The following is a 21,396-nucleotide window of genomic DNA, read 5'->3' on the forward strand; positions in this document are numbered from 1 at the left end:
CGATGATGTGCCGACATACAATCAGGAGTACTACGCAGCAACAACTATCGTGCACGGCCTCTTCTTGAAGCGAAAATCAGCAAGCTCAATAATCCACACTCTGCAGCCAAGGTTTGTTGTGGTCGGCTACACTCAGCAGTCGACCGCGAGTACTTCCATGAGATCCCCGTGCGTGCCAGCAATGTGTAGTCAGATACCCTCAAGTTTCACTCCTCTGCCGGAGGAAGATGTCGACCTTCTCCAGATGTTTGCATACTCGATGATTACGTCCGATGCGCTGCAAAAACAAACTGCGCGCCGATCTCGAGAAAAGCTGCTTCCCGGGACGAGACCTGCCTGCCTCGGCGGCAAGAAAGACCGATGGACTGCGAGGTGAGCGCCAATGGAATCTTGAGTTGATTCCTTCAACGCTCAACGGAACCCCATGATACGAAACGTGCACGATCCCCGAGCTAGCTAAACAAACCTGGCTGGCAACGTCTCCACTCAATAATCTTGCATTTTTCTCAAGCAGCATCCTTGAGCCTGAAGTTTTAAAGGCTGCACGCACTGCTTGTAGTTGTACTGTAGCTGCCACTAGCTGGTGCACGCGTTTGAGTGCGCAAACAAGATCTGCAAATCCCCGCGCGAGTCCACTGTTCAAGAGTTGCTGCCGTGGCGAGCATGCACGGTCGCACGGATGCACCACAGCTCAAGATTGCCCTCCCGTATGGCACTTAACTTGAAGGATGGGACCTCCAGATTTTTAATTTCTGTTATGTGTTTTCGTTTCTTCATCTTGTGTCTGGTAAAAATATCGCGTACAGTACACTGCACGACAGGCATTTGTGTCTATTATTGGCGTGGACTAACCATGTGGGGACCCCATGCAAAAAAAGCCCATGTGGGGACCTGTCTCGTATGTGGCAAAAAGCTTGCCGCGCTAATTGTCAGCACTAAACCTTAGCACTCTGCCTAAACTATACTGATTTTTTTCTCGAAAAGAAGGAAAACCTCCGGCCTCTGAATCTAGGTGATGCATACAACCATTTTATCAATTATTCACAAAGAACTTACAAAGTGATACATCAGTAAGTCTAAAGTCATCGTCTTGATGACATGCGGTGCCCTTGGGCGGCCACGGGACGTCGAGAGAGCCAGCAGAACAAAGGGGAACCTCCAGATCTGACACAATAGAGCACCGTGCCGCCCCTGTACAAACGCAAGTGCTCATACATACACGCATACATGCACCCCTATGAACGCACACGCGTGACACGTCACCGTATCGTAGGCGTCTTGTCGTCGACGGGAACGTCTCCTCTCACTGAAAGCGCATCGCCGGATATTCCTGAAATAAATTCAGAAATAATTCGAGAATCAAGACTGGAACCTGGTGGACTGGGATACCACTGTCGCTCTAACCATCCAATCACATGTTGGTTCACTACAATCAGAATAAATTGACGCCCAAGTCCACGACTAGAGGAGGCACGGCGAATTCTTCTCCAATTATATGCTACCAGTCTGGTATACTAGTTGCTAACTGTATTTTCGAGAGTTTTCAAATACGGCTACATTTCTAGCCTTCAGAAAATATCTCAACTTACATCAACAGGGACGGTCCAGATATGGTCGACCTCGCCCGGACATAGCAGGATCACCGTCGTTTTCCTCACGATGGAGCCGAGCGCATGCATGCCCGGCCGTCCGGCGCGCGGTATCGCCCGACCCGTGGGCGCACCGGACCATAGTTTCCCGACGGCCTCGCCGTGTCCGTCCCCGCGCACCATATATACCCAGCCTTTCCCCTACAGCTTCACCCACCCAACTCATTCGCTCTCTCGCTCTCCTCTCCCCGCACCAAGAGCAGCAAGAGGCAAGCGCACCCCAAAGCTAAGCTCTGCTCAGCAATTTTCTCCAAAGTCACCTACACACAAATACCAATATACCATGGCGCCATCAGTGGCCTGCTCCTTCTTCTTCGACGCCGAGCTGCACGGTGAGCCCGACATGCCGTCGATGGACGCGTGCGCGCTCTGTGCCAAGCCGCTGGCGCGCGACAGCGACGTCTTCATGTACAAAGGGGACACGGCCTACTGCAGCGAGGAGTGCCGCCACGAGCAGATGCACCTCGACACCGTCTGTGCCAAGCAGGCCGCGCGGAGGCAGCAGCGGTTCTCGGCGGGGACAGAATCCCACCGTGGGCAGCGGCAGTCCAGCAAGGTGTCCGTCGCGAGCTAAGCGGCCGGCCTGGCCGAGGAAAGTTTTGTTCGAATAGACAAGATCGGAATTCTGAAGAAAACAACATCCGTGGGCATCTGATGTCTCCGTCTCTCCGGCCGGTGCTCTTGCCTGAACCGGAGGAAGCATCAGGTGGCACGAAGCATAGGTTGTTAGAAGGGAGAGAGAGGGATTGTTGCGGAATAGTTGGATGTATTATTGAGCCTCGAGGGCGAGTATATATTGAGTACAGGATTTGGAGGGCAAGATGCCTCATCTGGAGATAAGGTAAGAGACGGATTACAAATCCTAGACTACCAAATGCACGTATTCCAAATATATCTCTAACATCCCCCCGCAGTCGTAGCGGTAGCGTTGCGAACAACAGGAGCGTCGCGGACGGTCAGACTGGAGAGAGTAGCATCCGACGGGCTGACATCCCCCCGCAGTCGTAGCGGGATCATCGTGGACAGTGTTGCGTCGCGGACGCGTTGACTGTAGAGGAAGCCGACGAGTTACTCAAGCGGATGATAACCCTTTGTGCCGATGTCGACATAGCCGAGAGCGTAGGGTGGTGTAGCCGTGGTTGAGGTAGTCGTGTGAAGAATGCCGTGGTCGATGTCGAGTCAGGGTAGCCGGTGTCGAGGGAGTCGCCGTGGAGCCGCGGGCGCAAGGAGGCGCCGAGTTTGTCATGGGCGTAGTGGTGTCGAAGAAGTGGTGCGCCGGGAAGGAGAATGGTGTTGACGACGCGTCGCGCCGGGGTTGCCAACCCCGAGGACACATCATAGACGAAGGCACGCGCCGGTGTTGCCAACACAAGGCATGCGTAGACGGACAAAGACAAAGTTGACGAAGCGCCGCACCAGGCTTGCCAGGCCCGGGGACACGTCGTGGACGAAGGCACGCAACGGTGTTGCCGGCACCGGGCATGCGTAGACTGGGACCTGCACGAGCTATACGCCATGTCGAAGAAGTCGAAGAGGCCAGCAGAGAATGACTCGACGATGGATGCGGCGCCAATCGGCGCGGGGCCAATGTCGCCCGCGGTTGTCGGAGTAGATGAAGCGGTCAGGGTAGATGACGGCGACGCTGGCGACGGGCTGGTGTTGGACGAAGATGAAGGGGGTGGACGGGCGGCTGCGGCGGCTACAGAGGTAGCGGCGGCGGCGGCCAAAGAAGAGCGGCGGCGGCGGCCTGACGGCGGCGGCGGCGGCTAGGTTAAAAGTGCGGCGGCGGTGCTCGAAGTAGGCGAAGAACCCTGACAGCGTGACAAAGACCGGCGCAGACAGTGGCGTTCCCGCGCCAAGGGAGACGGCGCGGCGCATACCACGGGAGGTCGACGCGCGGTGACGGCGGAGTGGACCGCGGGCCGCGGCGCTACGGCCCGAAGGGGCGACACAGCGGCGACGCAGCGGCAACAGGCGGGTCGGGGCGACGGCGGGAAGACCTCGGGCGGTGGCAGGGACCACAGGCCGCGACGCTGCGGCCCGAAGGGGCGACGCAACGGCGGTTCGCGAGTCGGTGCAACCGCGGGGACGGCCTCGAGGTGGCGGCAGGGACCGCGTATTGCGACACTATGGCCCGAAGGGGCGACGCAGCGGCGACACACGAGTCGATGCTTCCGCGAGGAGAACCACGGGGCGGCGGCGCTGTGGCCCAACGGGGCGACGCGGCGGGAGTCCGATACTCGATCGGTGGAGAGGCGCGCTGAACTCGGGGACGATCTTCACGGGACCTGCGGAGGCGCGCGTAACCGACGGGCCAGGTCGATCGCGCGGCGTAGATGAGGCGGATCACGGCGGCGAGCGGGTGATCAAGCCGATCGCGCGCAAGGTCGGGGACGACGCTCGGTGGAGACGGGGTGGTGGCGGAGTCCGAGATGAAGCTGGCAACGGCGGGCGACAGGGCGGCTATGATTGGCCGCCGCACGGCGCGTGACCGCCGGGTTGGGTGATGCAGGAGTCCCGGTCGGAGCAGGGCGGTGACGGCCGGCGCAGGGCGACGGGCGGTGACGGCCGGCGCAGGGCGACGGGCGGGCCGGCGCATGGACGACGGCCTTGAGGGCTGCGTGTCACGCGAGGCCGCCGGGTCGGTGAAGTAGCCGGCCGGTTGCGCCGATGTCGAAGTAGAGGCGCGAGGTGTCGACAGCGGCGACGGGTGACGCAAACCGATCTTAGATCGGAAAACCAAAAAGTAAACGCCGATCAAAAACGACCAGCGAGAGAGCGAAAAAACCCGGAGCAAGGGCTCGGGAAAAAGACTCTCTAGGGCAGCCGACCAACACGACCAGCGGACGAACCCTAGGTACGGGCGGTGCGGCCCCCGGCTGCGGTCATGGAGGTCGACCGCCCCGGGGGCGGCACACAGGTGCGGAAAAGGCGGCGGCTAGGGTTTAGGATCGACTTGCGATAGATACCATGTTAGAAGGGAGAGAGAGGGATTGTCGCGGATTAGTTGGATGTATTATTGAGCCTCGAGGGCGAGTATATATTAAGTACAAGACTTGAAGGGTAAGATGCCTCTCCTTGAGATAAGATAGGAGATGGATTAGAAATCCTAAACTATCAAATGCACGTATCCCAAATATATCTCTAACATAGGTGCCTGTAGCTTTCCATACATGTCCATGGCAAGCTGATTAAGCTGCCGGATGGGAGGAAATTGTACTTGTTCTCGGTCGGCCTGTCCTGTGCCGATGAATTATTTGATTAGAAACAAAAACAGAAAGAAAAAGTTGGATCTCCAGAAAGCAATCAAACATGATTCACAAGTTGTTTAGCTTCAGTTTGGATCGCTCGTCTGCACAATCTCTTATATTTGTTCCCCTTGATGATTGACACTGTGCTAGAGCAGTGTCGCTGTAAACAATTCAACGCAATCGATATAATTATCATTACCCTGAATTTTGTGATATTCACAGCAATCTGGACAAATAATGCAAGTTACTGTACTAATGCGCAGTTGTGCAGTTTGGCCATTTCCAACGCAAATCCCTAAAATATACACGGTATCCATCCGCGTCCGCGGACACTGATACTGGAGCCAACCATTCAACCATGTATCTCAAATGTCCAGACACATTTTAAACAAAATGTGAACAAACCAAACAAATTTCAGGCAAACCAAACGATTTTTATTTAAATCGGACCAAATTCATGAAATTTTTGACATATTTCACTAAATAAAAGCGGAGTTGACGTTTTCTTTCACCTAGTTTAAAAATTTGCAGTTGTGGAGGCGTCCGTATTCCACGTCATGTCTTCACTATGTCATTCAAGCTCAAGAGTCGTGAGCTCCGGAAACTGAAGTTACGGGTCACCAGCGAGGGGAAAAGCAGGACATGGTACACGGAGTTGTGCACATGGGACACAAGACGTGCCCACGTCCGTGTCCCACGTTCTAGTCTTTCTCCCTAGAGTTTGCCGTGTGGATGTCGCCAGTTGAGGTGAGGTTCATGATCGACGTGGCCGACCGGCCTCGTGGTCATTGCAGTTGGGAGTGGCCGACGCGTAGCTGGCAATGTCCGGGGTTGTCGTGGAATTGTCACGTTAGATGTCCTAGGGAAAGGACTTAGTCGTGGAGCCATAGCAACTAGGAAGCTTGAAGGGGTTAAACAAGACAAATGACAGGGGGTTTATACTGGTTCGGCCCCTTGCGGTGAAGGTAAAAGACTACAATCCAGTTTTGGGTGGTATTGCTTATGTCTCGATTACCAGGGAGCGAGTCCGCTTGACCTAGTTCTCGATCTGTGGTTACTTGCTCTGAATCGCCGCCGGGTAGTCCCTTTATATACAGAGGTTGACGCCCAACGGCTCACAGAGTCCCGGCCGGCTCATAAACAGTGTCCGACTCGGTCTCTCTCTATTCCTGCCTTACAATACAAGTTACATACATATGGCGGTTTATCTCTACGGGCCTTAAGTCGCCTTTGGGCCTTGGGCCTTTAACTGAACCGCCATCTTCAAGTGTCTTAGTGGGCTTCATAATAATGAATCGCCATAGGTGTGACCCGGTCCCTTCTGGTCGGGTCATACCTAATAGTTATATCCCTAACATTAGGCCCCAGATTGATTTGAACTGGTTCATGTCAATCTTCAACACTTGGAAAAATCTTCTGCTTTTTCATTGTGCGAGAATCTATAACCCGCCATGACATCATCTCCTAGATCTGTGATAACCCGCCATGACGTCGCCTGTCATTAATTCACACTTTGTCCGAGATATCTCAACGGATCCTTATCTTAATATTAATCCCGAGAAATGAGGCGTCTGACCAGTTGGATAACCATGTTTTTGGTCTCCTCGATTTCCATGCCCACTCATGAGTATTTCCTTATAAATAGGCACGACCGGTCTTTCCTCATTCTCCCCCTTTCCGTCGTCTCCCACCTCTCGCGCCCTTCTGCCTCTCGAGCTCGGCCGCCACCGCAGAGCGCACCGTCATCCTCGTCTAGGCCGCTGCATCACCCTAAATCGATCCAGAGAACGGCGACGACCCTTCGCAACAGATCTGCAGTTGTAAGTTTTTGCGTTTCCGCCCCTCAGATCCGCATTAGGGTTTACGAGTTCTTCGGTATTCTTCGTACTTCATCACAGTTTTTTCATAGTTCCTCCACCGCAGCCTCTTTTGATCCAAAAGTAATATAAAACTCATGTGGTAGTTGGTTCACTTCCACTTTTGATATTAGTAGATCCCCTTTCCCTGTAAAGAGACCTCATTGGAGCTCACGAACTCCTGTGTGCTGGATTTTTAGGTCTAGATTATTTCCTTTTTCTGAGCATCCGCTGATCCAAAATAATGATTGCCGTCTGTGAAACTTGTTTGTATAACACTTAGCCAGTTATCTGTGTTTTGATAGATCCACCTAGCCATGACGTTTCAAACCATCGGCTTAAATTCGCAATGCTCAATAGATAACATCAATTGCTTGTGGCGGCTTAAATCCTGACTGCTCATGGCGTTTTAAATAACCTGACGTAATTAGTCATATACCATTAGGCCCCTTTATAAGCCACCAGTCTGAATACGTGCTCGTAATATTTGTCCTTCCGGCTTAAATTTTAACCGGTAATTTTATTCTTTTTAGGTTTTCCTGTTTCACAATGCCGCCCAAGACCACCACTTCGTGTAACTGGGTGAAATCCATTGTTACCGAGAGCACACTCAATGATTTTGGGATCACCGGCTAGCTGCCAAAAAAGGATGTCATGTCATATCATGCTCCTGACCCATCAGAAGAGAAACCTCAACCCAAGGAAGGGGAAGTAATCATCTGTACGATCATATGAACCGGGGCTTTTCGCCACCCGGCTCAAAGTTTTTCAGAGATGTTTTGCCCTTTTTGACCTCCGCCCTCAAGACATTTGACCTAACTCCGTGTCAAATATCTGCAATTTCCAAGTATTTTCTGAAGTGTACCTTGGAGAAGAGCCCAACCTCCTTCTTTTTAGAGAGCTGCTTTACTTAAACCGCCAGAATGAATACTCCAACGGACCGAGTTTGGAACTGGGCGGGGTCTCAATCCAACGACGGAGAGACAAAATCTTTCCTTATGCACAACCGCCAAGTCACCCCAAGGACTGGAACCAGACTTGGTTCTACTGTCAAGATACTTCTCCGTCCGACGAGAACCCTCTGTCCGGCTTCCGTGCTCTACGGCTTGACTCCCATCATCAGCTTCCTGACAAGATAACAGCTGCCGAACGCCAGACACTCGCCCCCACTCTTGCAAAAATCAAAGCACTGCTGGGGAACGGTTTAAACGGCATCAATTTGGTCCGGTGCTGGGTCGCATGGCGGGTCATCCCGTTGAGCCGCCGCTCCGGGTTAATGTGTGATTACACTAGTGATGTAAAGGATCCTCTGCGCCACAGCCCCAACAACTTACCTGACGATGTTATTGACGATATGACAAAGTCACTTTTGAAAGAGAGCTTAGCCGACCGCGATAAAGTGGGCCTGAGCCCTTTCTGCAAGGCTAACCTGGCTCCAGGGGTAAGCTGCCAGAACCGATTGCTTTATTTTTTACCTTTGGTGTCTCAACATAACTCAAACCTTCACTGAGTTTCACAGGCTGATGATAAGTTCTGGAAGAAGAAATATGATCATGAGGCTGCAAAGAGAGCCAGGAAAGCCAAGAAAGCCTCCAGGAAGGCCGCTGCTCAGAAAAGAGGAAAGAAGCCCAGTGCTTCCGAATTGCTTCAGCTGGAGGACTCTTTTGAGTCGAAGGTAACCCTTGACTCTCTTGGTTCATTTTTTTAACCATGTTATTGATACTGATTACCACCAGGGTGACACGGGGACGAGTCAGGGAGGAGCCGACGAGGTAACTATTATTTCCTCCGACTCAGAGCTTTGCCACAACAAAACATCCGAAGAGTAACCTGGAAAATAAGATTTTCACACCCCTTAGCTTACCAGGACCCTGACTTTCTTTTGAAGCAACATATTTATGAGACCCGGACCAGCATGGATGCGTAAATCTCCTCTGGCTTGCCCAACACACCATGGAAACACCGGAATGAGGTCACTTCCAATTTAAATTCTTTGTATCCTTTGGCGGGTTTTATTCATGAACCACTCAATTCTTCTGATTCAAACTATCAAAAATTCTCACACTCCTCCGGCGATGCAATTCAATCAAACATGCCGGCTTTTAAAATCGCTCTAGGGTAAATAATGACTTGCTTATCTTGTATTCATCGCCCACCTTCATATTTGTACTAACCTCTTTAACTTTATGCAGTGGAAAGGCAAAGCCCGGCAAACGAAGCAAGAAAAATAAACCACTTGAAGAGTCGGCCATCCGTGAGACGGATCTCTAGCCCGCGGTGTCTGAGGCCACTGTCCCTGAGCCGCCACCTGAACCGTCTCATGACACGCCAACAATCACCACTAACCCGCATGTCGAGCAAACCGCCGCCGGCTCAAATCCTGATGCTTCCAGTCTGACCAAGACAGGCAACCCTACTGACACTGATGTAGAAATCATCAAGGCCGGCTTTACTAAGCCGGGAAGACCTACCATGCTGGCCAAGTGCTCTGCCAAGGGAGAGCATAAGGTTAGATTTGACATAGCTGACTAATCTCAGTTGAGTCTTGGTGAAGTTTTCTCTGGCTATCTGAGCCAAGTGAGCAGCAGTCGTGACCTTGAAATTGACATGGTGAAACAAATGCACCAGAAATTCGAGGTATAATCTCTTGTCTTCATTGAATTATCTTTACTATGCCAGCCCCCAAGTCTAGTGCTTATGATGAATATGCTATAGACTTAGAACAAACATATAGTTCTTAGCAATATCCTTCGGTCAAACCCGCAAAAATCCGCTTAATCTGTAGCCCCCAAGGGCTGGTTTAATCAAACTAAATGAGTTGGTCCTTCACATGCTTGTGTAGAATATAGTACTTGTGTAGCTTTAACTGCAATATGCATTAGCCCCCAAGTGCCAAGTAGTCTTGCTTGCAAAGTACTTAGGACTTACTCTCATGAACCACCACTTGGAGATTTTTTTTCTTTCGGTAGACATTAGCCCCAAAGTGGCAAGTAGTCTTGCTTGCAAAGTGCTTGGGACTTACTCTCATGAACCGCCACTATAGATAAAATTTCTTCGGTTGACATTAGCCCCCAAGTGCCAAGTAGTCTTGCTTGCAAAGTACTTGGGACTTGAATATGATATGCTAATAGTCATAATTTTGACCCGGTAATTGTACAAGTTGCCACCACTCAACTACAAGCAGAACTGTCTGACTTGAAGAACCGCCTGGAGGCACAGGAGACTGAAACCTAAAGAGAAAATTCAAGGTTTCAATTCAGTGTGTCTAAACAGGAGAAACTGAGGACAGACTTTGAAGCGGAGAAGAAGGCCTGGGCTGAAGAAAAGATCGCCTTGACCCGCCAAGCAGAAAAGGCAGAGGCGGCTCTTGAAGAGATGACCACTGAACTGTCTGGTTTAAAACGCCATATATCTCAGATGGTCTCAGCAATCTTTGGTAAGTCGCCCTACAAATTGGATCTTTCTTGTGATCATATGAATTATTATTAACTCACCTGATATGGTTATACAGGTCCCAGGAGCACAAATCTTAATCAGGACATGCTGATTAAGTTGAAGGCGGTTTACACGCTCGTGGAGCAACTGTGCACTGGTTCTCAGCGTGCTTTAGCCACAGTTGCCTTGTCAAACAAAGTCCCCACACCGCTGTCAGATGTGCTAAAGAGGCTTTCGGTGCTGCCTCAGCATCTCACTGAATTAAGGCGGTCGTCTGCAAGAGCCGGAGCCGTGGCTGCCTTAAGCCGGGCCAAGGCGTGGCTACCGAAATTAGACCCGGCAAACATCGCCATTGGGTATCCAAGCCTTAAAGAGGATGCTACTTCATTTGAACAAGACGACTTCACCGCGTGCGTGAAGGAAATACGCCATGTGGCCACTCTGATTGATGATGAAGCAGATCTCTCTAGGTACCAGTCGGGTTATGATGCAGAGAATCAGAGGATACCAACACCACATTACGAAGTGACAAGCCTGATCCCACCAATCCGTAAGCATACCTTTGCCCCTGAAGTTGACCCGGCTGGATTAATTGATGATGGAGCTGAATTTGAAGCTTTGAATGGCATTGACTGGTCATCATTAACCTTCCCGGACAGGGAACACGTCGAAGGAGCGGAAAGGGTTGATCCGAAGGCGTCACGTCAACCAAAGAATTAACTTGGTCGGGCGGCTCATGTTTGCAGCCTGCTGAAAAACAGTTTAATCATGTGGACTCAGAGAGTCATGTAATAGAGTAGAAATGACTTTGCTTGTCGTGCCATCGTGCACGTTTTGGTGCTCAACGTTGTTAAGCCGCCATCTTATACTCATCACCTTTATATTTATCTTCTATGTTCCTTGTGCAAAAGAAAAACTCTTTAAACACCCTGCACAAAGAAATAGATCACAAGAACCCTTGGCGGTTTACCGCAGGGAGGGTCATAAATATCCCACATATAATTATTGATGTGAAATAAGAGGTATAAATAAACCTGATAAGAATCAGAGCTTACATTATAACTGTAATAACAACATCATACCTGAGATGTCAAACTTCTACTGCCGGTTTAGATGACATGTGTAGTAAGGGCGATGACCCACTCTTTAGAAGCCATGACATCCATCTGTTTGACGTTTGTCACATGCCTGGCGACTTATCATTCAAAGTCAAACCGGTTTCAACAGAAACCTTATATATATGTATTAAACATGAAAAAAGGTCTTAAGACAAACTCAAAATATCTACTTAAGTCCAACAAAGAAAACAAAACAAGGCTTCTGGTTCGAATACGACCAGTAAACCAGACCAAAGGGGTTAAGCTAGGATTCAAATACGATCATGTAGCCCCCTATGGTTTTGGCGATGCGCCGATCAAGAGGGTACCGACAGCTATGTTCTCTTTGGTTCGAATACGACCTATGTTTGAACAGGAAGCCCCCAAATGACCTTGAGAGTTTTTTAATGACTCTGGTTTGAATACGATCAAAGTCGGACCTAGAAAGGGGGTACGATCAAGAAGCCCCCTTTTGGGTTTCGCATGGTGCCGGTCAAGAGGGTATCGACAGCTATGTTCTCTTTGGTTCGGATACGACCTATGTTTGAACAGGAAGCCCCCTAGTGACCATAAAATTTAACGGCTAGATTCAAATACGATCATAAGCCGGATCAAGAGGATTAATCTAGATTCGAATACGAGCAGCCCCCAATTGATCATTTAAAATTATATTGAAGACATATGATTATTGAGGATGAAAAGGGTAGAGGTCCTGCTTTATTACTTATCATAATATATACATCATCAAAATATATACATCACCAGAGCCGGTGGCTCGAGTGTAGTAAGGCTGAAGATGAGCGATATTCCACGGGCGGCGGGTCTCTTCCTCTGACTTACATGAGTGTTTGTGCTCTCGAACATCAATAAGGTAGTATGACCTGTTGTTCAAGTTCTTGCTGACCACAAAGGGCCCTTCCCAAGATGGGGATAACTTGGGTGCATCAGTTTGATCTTGGATGATCCGGAGTACCAAATCACCTTCTTGAAAGGTTCTGGACTTAACCCGGCGGCTATGATAATGGCGCAGGTCCAGTTGGTAAATTGCCGAGTGGGCTGCTGCCAAGTCACGCTTCTCATCTAACAGGTCAAGTGCCTCCTAACGTGCTTGTTCATTATCAGCTTCAACGTAAGCCGCCACGCGGGGTGAGTCATGATGGATGTCACTAGGAAGAACCGCCTCCGCTCCATAAACCATGAAGAAAGGGGTGTAACCAGTAGATCTGTTGGGGGTAGTATTTATGCTCCATAACACGGATGGTAACTCCTCCACCCAACAACCCGGCGTCCATTGCAAAGGAACCAGAAGCTGGGGCTTGATACCTTTCAAAATCTCCTGATTGGCTCTTTCTACTTGACCATTGGATTTGGGGTGAGCTACTGATGAGACATCAAGCCGGATATGCTCACGTTGACAAAACGCCTCCATAGCTCCCTTGGACAAGTTAGTGGCATTATCAGTTATGATACTATGGGGAAAACCAAAACGGGAAATCACCTTTTTCATGAATTGGACCGCCGTCGCCGCGTCACACTTACTGACCGGCTCTGCTTCCACCCACTTTGTGAACTTATCAGCCGCCACCAAGAGGTGGGTCTTTTTATCCTTGGATCTTTTGAAAGGCCCAACCATGTCAAGCCCCCACACAGCAAACGGCCAAGTAATTGGAATCATCCTCAATTCTTGAGCCAGCACGTGAGCTCGCAGGAAAATTTCTGACAACCATCACACTTACTGACCAGATCTTCTGCATCAGCGTGAGCCGTCAGCCAATAAAATCCATGATGGAATGCTTTGGCAACAAGGGACTTTGAACCGGCATGATGGCTACAATCTCCTTCCTGAATCTCATGAAGAATCTCTTGACCTTCCTCAGGAGAGACACAACGTTGAAACGCCCCAGTGACACTGCGATGATGTAACTCGCCATTGGCAATCGTCATTGACTTAGACCGCTGGGTTATCTATCTATCCAAGGTTTCATCCTCCGGCAACTCACCCCGAGTCATGTAAGCAAAATATGGCACTGTCCAATCTAGAATGACATGAAGAGCCGCCACCAACTGTGCTTCCGGATCAGGAACAACCAAGTCTTCCTCTCTAGGTAACTTAACAGAAGGATTATGCAGAATATCCAAGAAAGCGTTTGGAGGTACCGGCTTACGCTGAGATCCCAGCCGGTTTAAAGCATCAGCCGCCTCATTCAAGTGTCCAGCAACAGCATCAACTTCACGGCGATAAGCCGCCATGAGAGGATCCTTGGAATCCCAGTTGCCTGAGTGTTAGAGTACGTAATGGGCCTAATGGGCCCGTTAATCTTAGGGTTAATTAGAGATAAGGGTCCTTGCTTAGGGGTCAAGTAAGCCTTGCTTGGGAGTCAAGTAAACCTCTCTATATAAAGAGAGGAGATGTATCAATCTAATCAAGTAGAAATTAAGAAGGAAATCCCTTCCCTCTTGCCCGGCCGTGGGCAAAAAGGCCCCCGGCCGGCCCTCTCGTGCCCTCCTTCTAGTAAGGCCATAACAATTTGGTATCAGGTAGCTCAGTTTCGATCATGTCTTTGCCGCCATCCACCCCGTCGCTTCCACTGCCGACCGTCACCACCGCGCCGCTGGCCATCTACACCACGCCGCTGCCCTCCTCGTCCGCGCCGCTGGTCGCATCCTCCGGCGCCGCCACCGCCCAGATGCCGGCGCCCTCCACCGCACCACCGGCCGCCCCCTACACCCCGGAGGAGATCACCGGGGTCCTCAGCGACCTCGTCACAGCCGTCCAGGGAATCCGGTTGTACCTGGCCAGCCCCTACGGGCCGCCGCCGCCCCTGCCGCCGACCACCGCCACCGGACCGCTGGCCCTGCTGTGGTACTCACCGCATCCAGGGGCCTCCACGGTGTTCGCTGGGACGTTGCAGCCCCAGCTGCAGCTGCCGTCGCCGCCCCGCAGTGGCTTCAGTGGCCGGCGTCGGCTCCCGTGGCGCCTCCAGCACCCATCGCCGCCCCCGCACCGTCGTGGCTGCCGTGGCAGCCGCCGCACCAGGCGGCCTTTGCCGTGCTCACCAGGCCACTGCAGCTGCCATCCATCGCCACCATCGCCCAGCCCTGGCTGCAGTGTCAGCCGCCGCTCCTGGCGGCCTCCGCCGCGCCCGGCGCTCCGCCACAGCAACCGCAATAGCCACCACCGGTCAGCTCCGGGCCCACATCAACCGCGCCGGCGGGGGTCCCGCTCCACCAAGTCCAGTCCCCGTCGTCGTTGTCACCGCTTCCGTCTTGGATCGCTGCCCACCACATGTCGGTGGCGGTGAGGCTGCAGGCTGCTGCACACGGCCTCCTAGCGCGTCAGCTTGTGCGGGAGATGCGTGGTCTGTAGCCGCCGCTCCTCCAAGTTGCCCTTCTCTACGCAAAGTACCTCGATCTCATCAGCTGCGTCGGGGATCTTGGGCATGCGGTTTCCCCCACGGGCGGCGGGCATGCTGTTTTCCCCGTGGGCAGCGACCTCAAAGTCTGCGACATTGGCGATTGGGGGGGGGCGTACCCCTCCTCGTCATTCTCCATCGCAAGCCCTCCACTCTTCCCTGTGCAGTGCAGACCAACAGCCATCCGGCAGGGCGAAGGCATGGTGTCACCGACAGCAGTGCACCGCATAGCACCACTGCATTCCGCCACCGGCCGCCGCGAGGGCGCCTCTGCTGGTGACTCTTGCGTCCACTTCCCGGTGGTCATATACATGCACTCCTTTTGTCCAGGTGGTGTCCATGGGATCCAGGTGGTTGTACGCGTGCACAACCCACGTGCGGATGGTGTCCAATTTTTGTTAAGGGGTCCAAAATAAAGCGTTCCAGTCCATTTCGGGTTGAGAATAATAAAACAAGCCGAGATGTAAAATGCTTGGTTCTAGGTGTTAGGTTTGTGTTGCGTCGAGTCATGGTTATAAGTTGGTTAGGCTGCAGCTCGAGGACAAGCTGCATGTCCAGGTGGGGTGTAGTGTTAGATACGTAATGGGCCTAATGGGCCTTTTAGTCTTAGGGTTAATTAGAGATAAGGGTCCTTGCTTAGGGGTCGAGTAAGACTTGCTTGGGATTCAAGTAAACCTCTCTATATAAAGAGAGGAGATGTATCAATCTAATCAAGCAAGAATTAAGAAGGAAATCCCTTCCCTTTTGCCCAGCCGTGGGCAAAAAGGCCCTCGGCCGACCCTCTTGTGCCCTCCTTCTAGTAGCGCCATAACACTTAGACTTGTTGAGCTACCAAATCTGAGTCACCGAAGCACCTTACCCGGCTTAAGCTCATCTCCTTAGCCATCCGAAAACCATGGAGCAAGGTCTCATACTCAACTGTTTTGTTAGTACAGGGAAACATCAACCTTAACACATAACAAAATTTGTCACCTCGAGGGGAAGCTAAAACAACTCCAGCCCCCGAGCCTTCCAATTGACTGGATCCGTCAAAGTGAATAGTCCAGCATGTGTTGTCCGGCTTCTCTTCAGGCATTTGCAGCTCTGTCCAATCGTCGATGAAATACACCAATGCTTGAGACTTGATAGCAGTGCACGACACATACTTTAAACCATGAGGCCCAAGCTCAATAGCCCACTTGGCGACTCATCCGGTGGCCTCTCTGTTTTGGATGATATCCCCTAAAGGAGCAGAACTGACCATAGTGATGGGATGACCCAGAAAATATTGTTTAAGCTTCCGACTGGCCATGAACACCCCATAAACAAGCTTCTGCCAATGTGGATACCTCTTTTTGGACTCAATAAGCACCTCACTAATGTAGTAAACCAGCCGTTGAACCGGATACTCCTTACCAGCCTCCTTGCGCTCCACCACAATGGCCACACTGACAGCGCGTGTGTTAGCAGCCACATATAACAACAAGGGTTCCTTGTCAGTGGGAGCCGCAAGGACCGGTGGCTGAGCCAACTGTCTCTTCAAATCCTCAAAGGCAGCGTTAGCAGCATCACTCAAGGCAAAGTCGTCTGTCTTCTTCATCATCTGATACAATGATATGGCATTCTCACCTAACCGGCTTATGAACCGGATTAAAGCAGCAGTACGCCCCGCCAAACGCTGAACGTCATTGATACACTTGGGTTTTGTCAAAGAGGTAATAGCCTTGATCTTATCCGGGTTAGCCTCATTTAGAAACCAGAAATCCCAAGAGCTTGCCTGTCGGCACACCGAAGACACACTTCGCCGGGTTAAGCATCATATTGTAGACCCGGAGATTATCAAAGGTCTCCCTTAAGTCGTCTATCAGGGTTTCCTTCTCTCTGGAATTCACCAAAATATCATCTATGTAAGCATGAACATTGCGTCCAATCTGAGTATGAAGGCAATTCTGCACACAATGCTGATAGGTCATCTGGGCACTCTTGAGCCCAAAAGGCATAGAAACATAGCAGAAGGCTCCAAAGGGAGTAATAAACATTGTCTTCTCCTGGTTCTTAACTGCCATCTTGATCTGACGATATCCAGAATAAGCATCCAAAAAACTCAGACGCTCACACCCCGCCGTAGCATCAATGATTATCAATATGAGGGAGAGCAAAAGGATCAGCCATACAAGCCTTGTTCAAGTCTGTGTAATCCACACACATACGCCAAGTGTCGTTCTTCTTGAGCACTAGCACCGGGTTAGCCAATCACTTAGGAGGAAATACTTCAATAATGGACCCGGCTACCAAGAGCCGGGCCACCTCCTCACCAATGGCCTTGCGCCTCTCCTCATTAAACCGCCGAAGAAACAGCTTGACCGACTTAAACTTAGAATCAATATTGAGAGTGTGCTCAACGAGTTCTCTTGGTACACCCGGCATGTCAGATGGTTTCCATGCAAAGATGTCCTAATTCTCATGGATGAACTCGATGAGCGCGCTTTCCTATTTGGGGTCTAGATTAGCACTAATATTGAACTGCTTGGATGAGTCGCCAGGAACGAAATCAACAAGCTTTGTGTCATCAGCTGATTTAAACTTGATCACCGGGTCATGCTCTGTAGTGGGTTTCTTCAAAGATGGCATATCAGCTGGATCAACATTATCCTTGTAAAACTTCAACTCTTCTGCTGCAGAGACCGACTCAGCATAAGTAGTGTCTCCTTCTTCACACTCCCAAGCTACCTTCCGGCTTCCATGAACCGTGATGGTCCCCTTGTAACCCGGCATTTTGAGCTGCAGATAAACATTAATATTGTCGTGCCATGAACTTGGCGTAAGCTGGATGCCCAAACAGAGCATGATATGGACTCCTGATTTTGACCACTTCAAAAGTTAACTTCTCAGCCCTGGAATCATGCTCATCTCCAAAAGCTACTTCTAGCTCGATCTTGCACACTGGGTATGCCGACTTACCAAGAACCACATTGTGAAAAACAGCATTGGACTGCTTGAGATTCTTATCAGTTAACCCCATACGACGGAAGGTCTCATAATAAAGGATATTGATGCTGCTGCCTCCATCCATGAGTACGTTAGTAAACTTATATCCCCCAACCTGAGGTGCCACCACCAAAGCCAAGTAACCTGGGTTGTCAACCCGGGGCGGGTGGTCTGCCCGACTCCACATAATGGGCCGCTCAGACCATCACAAGTACTGGGGAACTGTCGGCTCAACGGCGTTCACTACCTTCTTGTGAAGCTTCTGGTCTCGTTTGCATAAACTCATGGTGAAGACATGATACTACCCACTGTTCAACTGTTTTGGATGACTCCGATACCTAGACTGCTGCTGCTGTTGCTGACCCCCTTGGCCAGATTGTTGATTATAACCACCTTGGCTACCTTGATTAAAACCTCCTTGATTATTCAGGTGGATCTGAAAGCCGGAACTAGAACCTCCACTTCCATTATTCGAAGCATGAAAACCTCCACCGCCACCGCCTGAGCCGCTGCCCGACCCATGATTCCCATCAAACAAGATCGTATTCGAATCCTAGCTTAACCCCTTTGGAACGGTTTACTGGTCGTATTCGAATCAGAAGCCTTGATTTGTCTCTCTACTCTTTTTTGCTTAAGTCTTTTGAAAGCACTTTTTGAGTTTGTCTTGAGACCTTTTTTACATTCATGATTGAGACATATATAAGGTTTCAGTTTAAACCGGCTTGACTTCAAAACAACGAGTCGCCAGGCATGTGACAAACTTCAGTTGAAGTCATGATTTCTAAAAGAGCAGGTTATCACCCTTACTGCACAGGTAACATAAGCCGACAGTACAATTCAATATCACAGGTATGATATTGTTATTATAGTTATGTTTAAAGTTCTGTTTCATACCAGCCCTATCTATGACTATTTTAAACATCAGTGGTTATATGTGAGATATTATGACCCGCCCTGCGGTAAACCGCTAGGGTATATGTTGTTTAAACTCTACACGATTTGTAGAACTATGACTTATATAAATGCTTAAGTTCAATCTCATCATTAAATTTGATGCTTCAAAATGATCATCGGTTCTGGATTTTCTCAAAGGTTATAAGCCGCCAGGTTGCAAAAATTCCGGCTTACAACGGAGGCGTATTAAATCGCCATCGGCCAAGAGCCACCGGGTATTTAAACTCCGGATTTACTTGTCAACAGATAAGGTATTCAAAGTCGCTTTAGCGCAATGGCTATTATTTTATCAATGGATATGATTTATTTTACAATGGAAGGAATAGTCCCGAGTCGCTGTAGGCTTACGACCCGGCACTAGGGGGCTACATTTTTCAGATTGAGATCATATCAAATATGCAAGTCCCATGTCACTGCCAGCATGCACCATGGCACTTTGGGGCTAATGCAAAGTCATTTTTTGCTCAACTTATTGAAGATCTGACTCATCACATTGTAATGAGCCGACCCTTGGGGGCTACCAATTGTTCCTGTCAAAAATTCAAGGTACACAAGTATTAATCCATTATATTGAAAGGTCCACTACTCAGTTGGTAGAGTACAAAGCTCTTAACTTTGTGGACGTGGGTTCAAGCCCCATGGTGGAGATTATATTATATGATGTTATTATCAGTAAATTACATACAAAGTCCCAGCTCAGTCTTATTTTACTGAGCCGGCCCTTGGGGGCTACACATTGATGTTCAAGTTTACATGGTTATATCTACAAAGTCCCTGCTCATTATTGCATAATGACCCGGCCCTTGGGGGCTACATTGGTTGAAGTTTTTATGAGTATAAGGCAATTACAAGTCCCAGGTTGCTGCAAGCATGACAACCCGGCACTTGGGGGCTACAGGTGATATACATATAAGGAAGAAAAATCTTCAAATTCTCAATTTGGAGCAGACTAGATTAACCCGGTGTCTGCAACAATCATAACCCGGTGTCTGCAACAATCATGACCCGACGTCACCAATAATTATGACCCGACATTAGCAACAATTATGACTCGGCATCATTTATTTATAAGCCGACAAATTTGGCAATCATAAATCGGCAAGATCTACATCTTTAAGTCGGCTGAATATGAGTTGAATATTTTAAGACCAATATTTTTGTCAAGTTTGAGCATTGAAGGCCGACTCAAATGGATTATTTCTTATAATATTTCTCTACAAGAGCCAATGTCAGCAAATTGGTTATGAAGCTGGCCTATTGACCCGGATTTTTCAGAGTAGTGCCCAGATTTTTTGCATTTGCAAAGTTTGAACACATCTGTTAAAGGAGATTTGATATGAGATCATGAATACGCCTCTAGGAGGAAATGACAGGGACTTACGGATGATCAGGTGCCGGCTCAGGTGAACTTTTAACCCAGAACACAATCTATCAAGTTTATTCTTGTGTTTATTTTACAGGATCAGTTTAACATGGATATATCCAAATTAAATCGGGGGCTAATGTCGGGATATACCCCACGGTGTGACCCGTCCGAAATTATGACCCGGCCGGACTAGGCGACTCACCAGAGACCCGGCTGGAGCTTGGCAACTCACTGGCGATCCGCCCGGACATGGCGGTTTACATATAACCCGCCTGGAGATTGTGTGACTCACTGGAAACCCGGCAGGCGGATTAGACGGACGACAAGGCCCAAGGCCCAGTAGGGCGGCTTAAGCGGAAAGCATAAGGAATATTCCCTTACAAAGGAAGGAAGACTAGGACTCCACTTGTAATAGACTAGTCCTAATCCTAATAGGACTCCACATGTAACCCGCCCCTTCAACTTATATAAGGAGGGGCAGGGCACCCCAAGAGGCACAAGTAACAAGAAACAATCTTTAGGGCTAGACACAAAGAGCCGGCTTACCGGGGACTCCCTCATGATCATAATGAGACCTAGCCACAAACAACATGTAAGGTTATTACCGGATGATGTTTCCCGGGGCCCAAAGCTGTCTAAATCCTTGTCTTGTGTTGCGTCTCTCGATTCCGCCCAACCCCTCTCAAGCTACCACATAGATGAGTTGGCCTCGCGACTAAGTCCTCACACTAAGGACATCTGTCGTGACAATTCGACGACAGTGATGGTGATGTGATCCGCGCAGAGCTTTGCCTAAGCATCGTGAGAATATGACTGGAGGCGTAAACTATGGAGGGGTGTCAGTGTCAAAACTGGCAGATCTCGGGTAGGGGGCAAGTTGTGCGTCTAAGGATCGATGGTAACATGAGGCTTGGGGACACCGTGTTTACCCAGGTTTGGGCCCTCTTAATGGAGGTAAACCCTACTCCTGCTTGATTATATTCAATGAGTATGGAGATTATGAGAGTTGATCTACCTCGAGATAGTAATGGCTAAACCCTAGATGTCTAGCCTATGGGTATCTGATGATATTGAGGGTCGTCCCCATGGATTAACCCCTCCAGTTTATATACACACCAGAGGGGTCTAGGATTTGTACAAGGTCAGTTCATCAGGGAAGGAAACTTCCGGACACTAATCCTGCCGCCTACATATGAAGAAGTACCATCCGGACACGGCAGATAATCTTCAGCATGATCTTGCATGACCCATCCAACCCGGCCCATTCTCCTGGGCCAACATCTCAGGACCCCCGAATTCAGGACTCCCTCAGTAGCCCCTGAACTTGCCTTCATTGACGATGTAGTGTGCGGATATAAGTCTTCGGCTTTGCAAGGCGGGTTCCCATTACATTCCGGATTTATGATAG

General features: G+C 49.9%; 1 protein-coding gene across 1 annotated transcript; it reads left to right on the plus strand.

Moving 5' to 3' along the window:
• Positions 1-1,816: 1,816 nt before the first annotated feature.
• LOC119368330 (FCS-Like Zinc finger 2-like) lies at positions 1,817-2,464 on the plus strand. The gene has a single exon (XM_037633621.1). The coding sequence runs from the start codon at positions 1,933-1,935 to the stop codon at positions 2,221-2,223; it is 291 nt and encodes a 96-aa protein (XP_037489518.1). The 5' UTR covers positions 1,817-1,932; the 3' UTR covers positions 2,224-2,464.
• The last annotated feature ends 18,932 nt before the right edge of the window (positions 2,465-21,396 follow it).

The sequence above is a fragment of the Triticum dicoccoides genome, chromosome 2B (genome assembly GCF_002162155.2).
Source record: "Triticum dicoccoides isolate Atlit2015 ecotype Zavitan chromosome 2B, WEW_v2.0, whole genome shotgun sequence".
Classification (NCBI taxonomy): Eukaryota; Viridiplantae; Streptophyta; class Magnoliopsida; order Poales; family Poaceae; genus Triticum; species Triticum dicoccoides.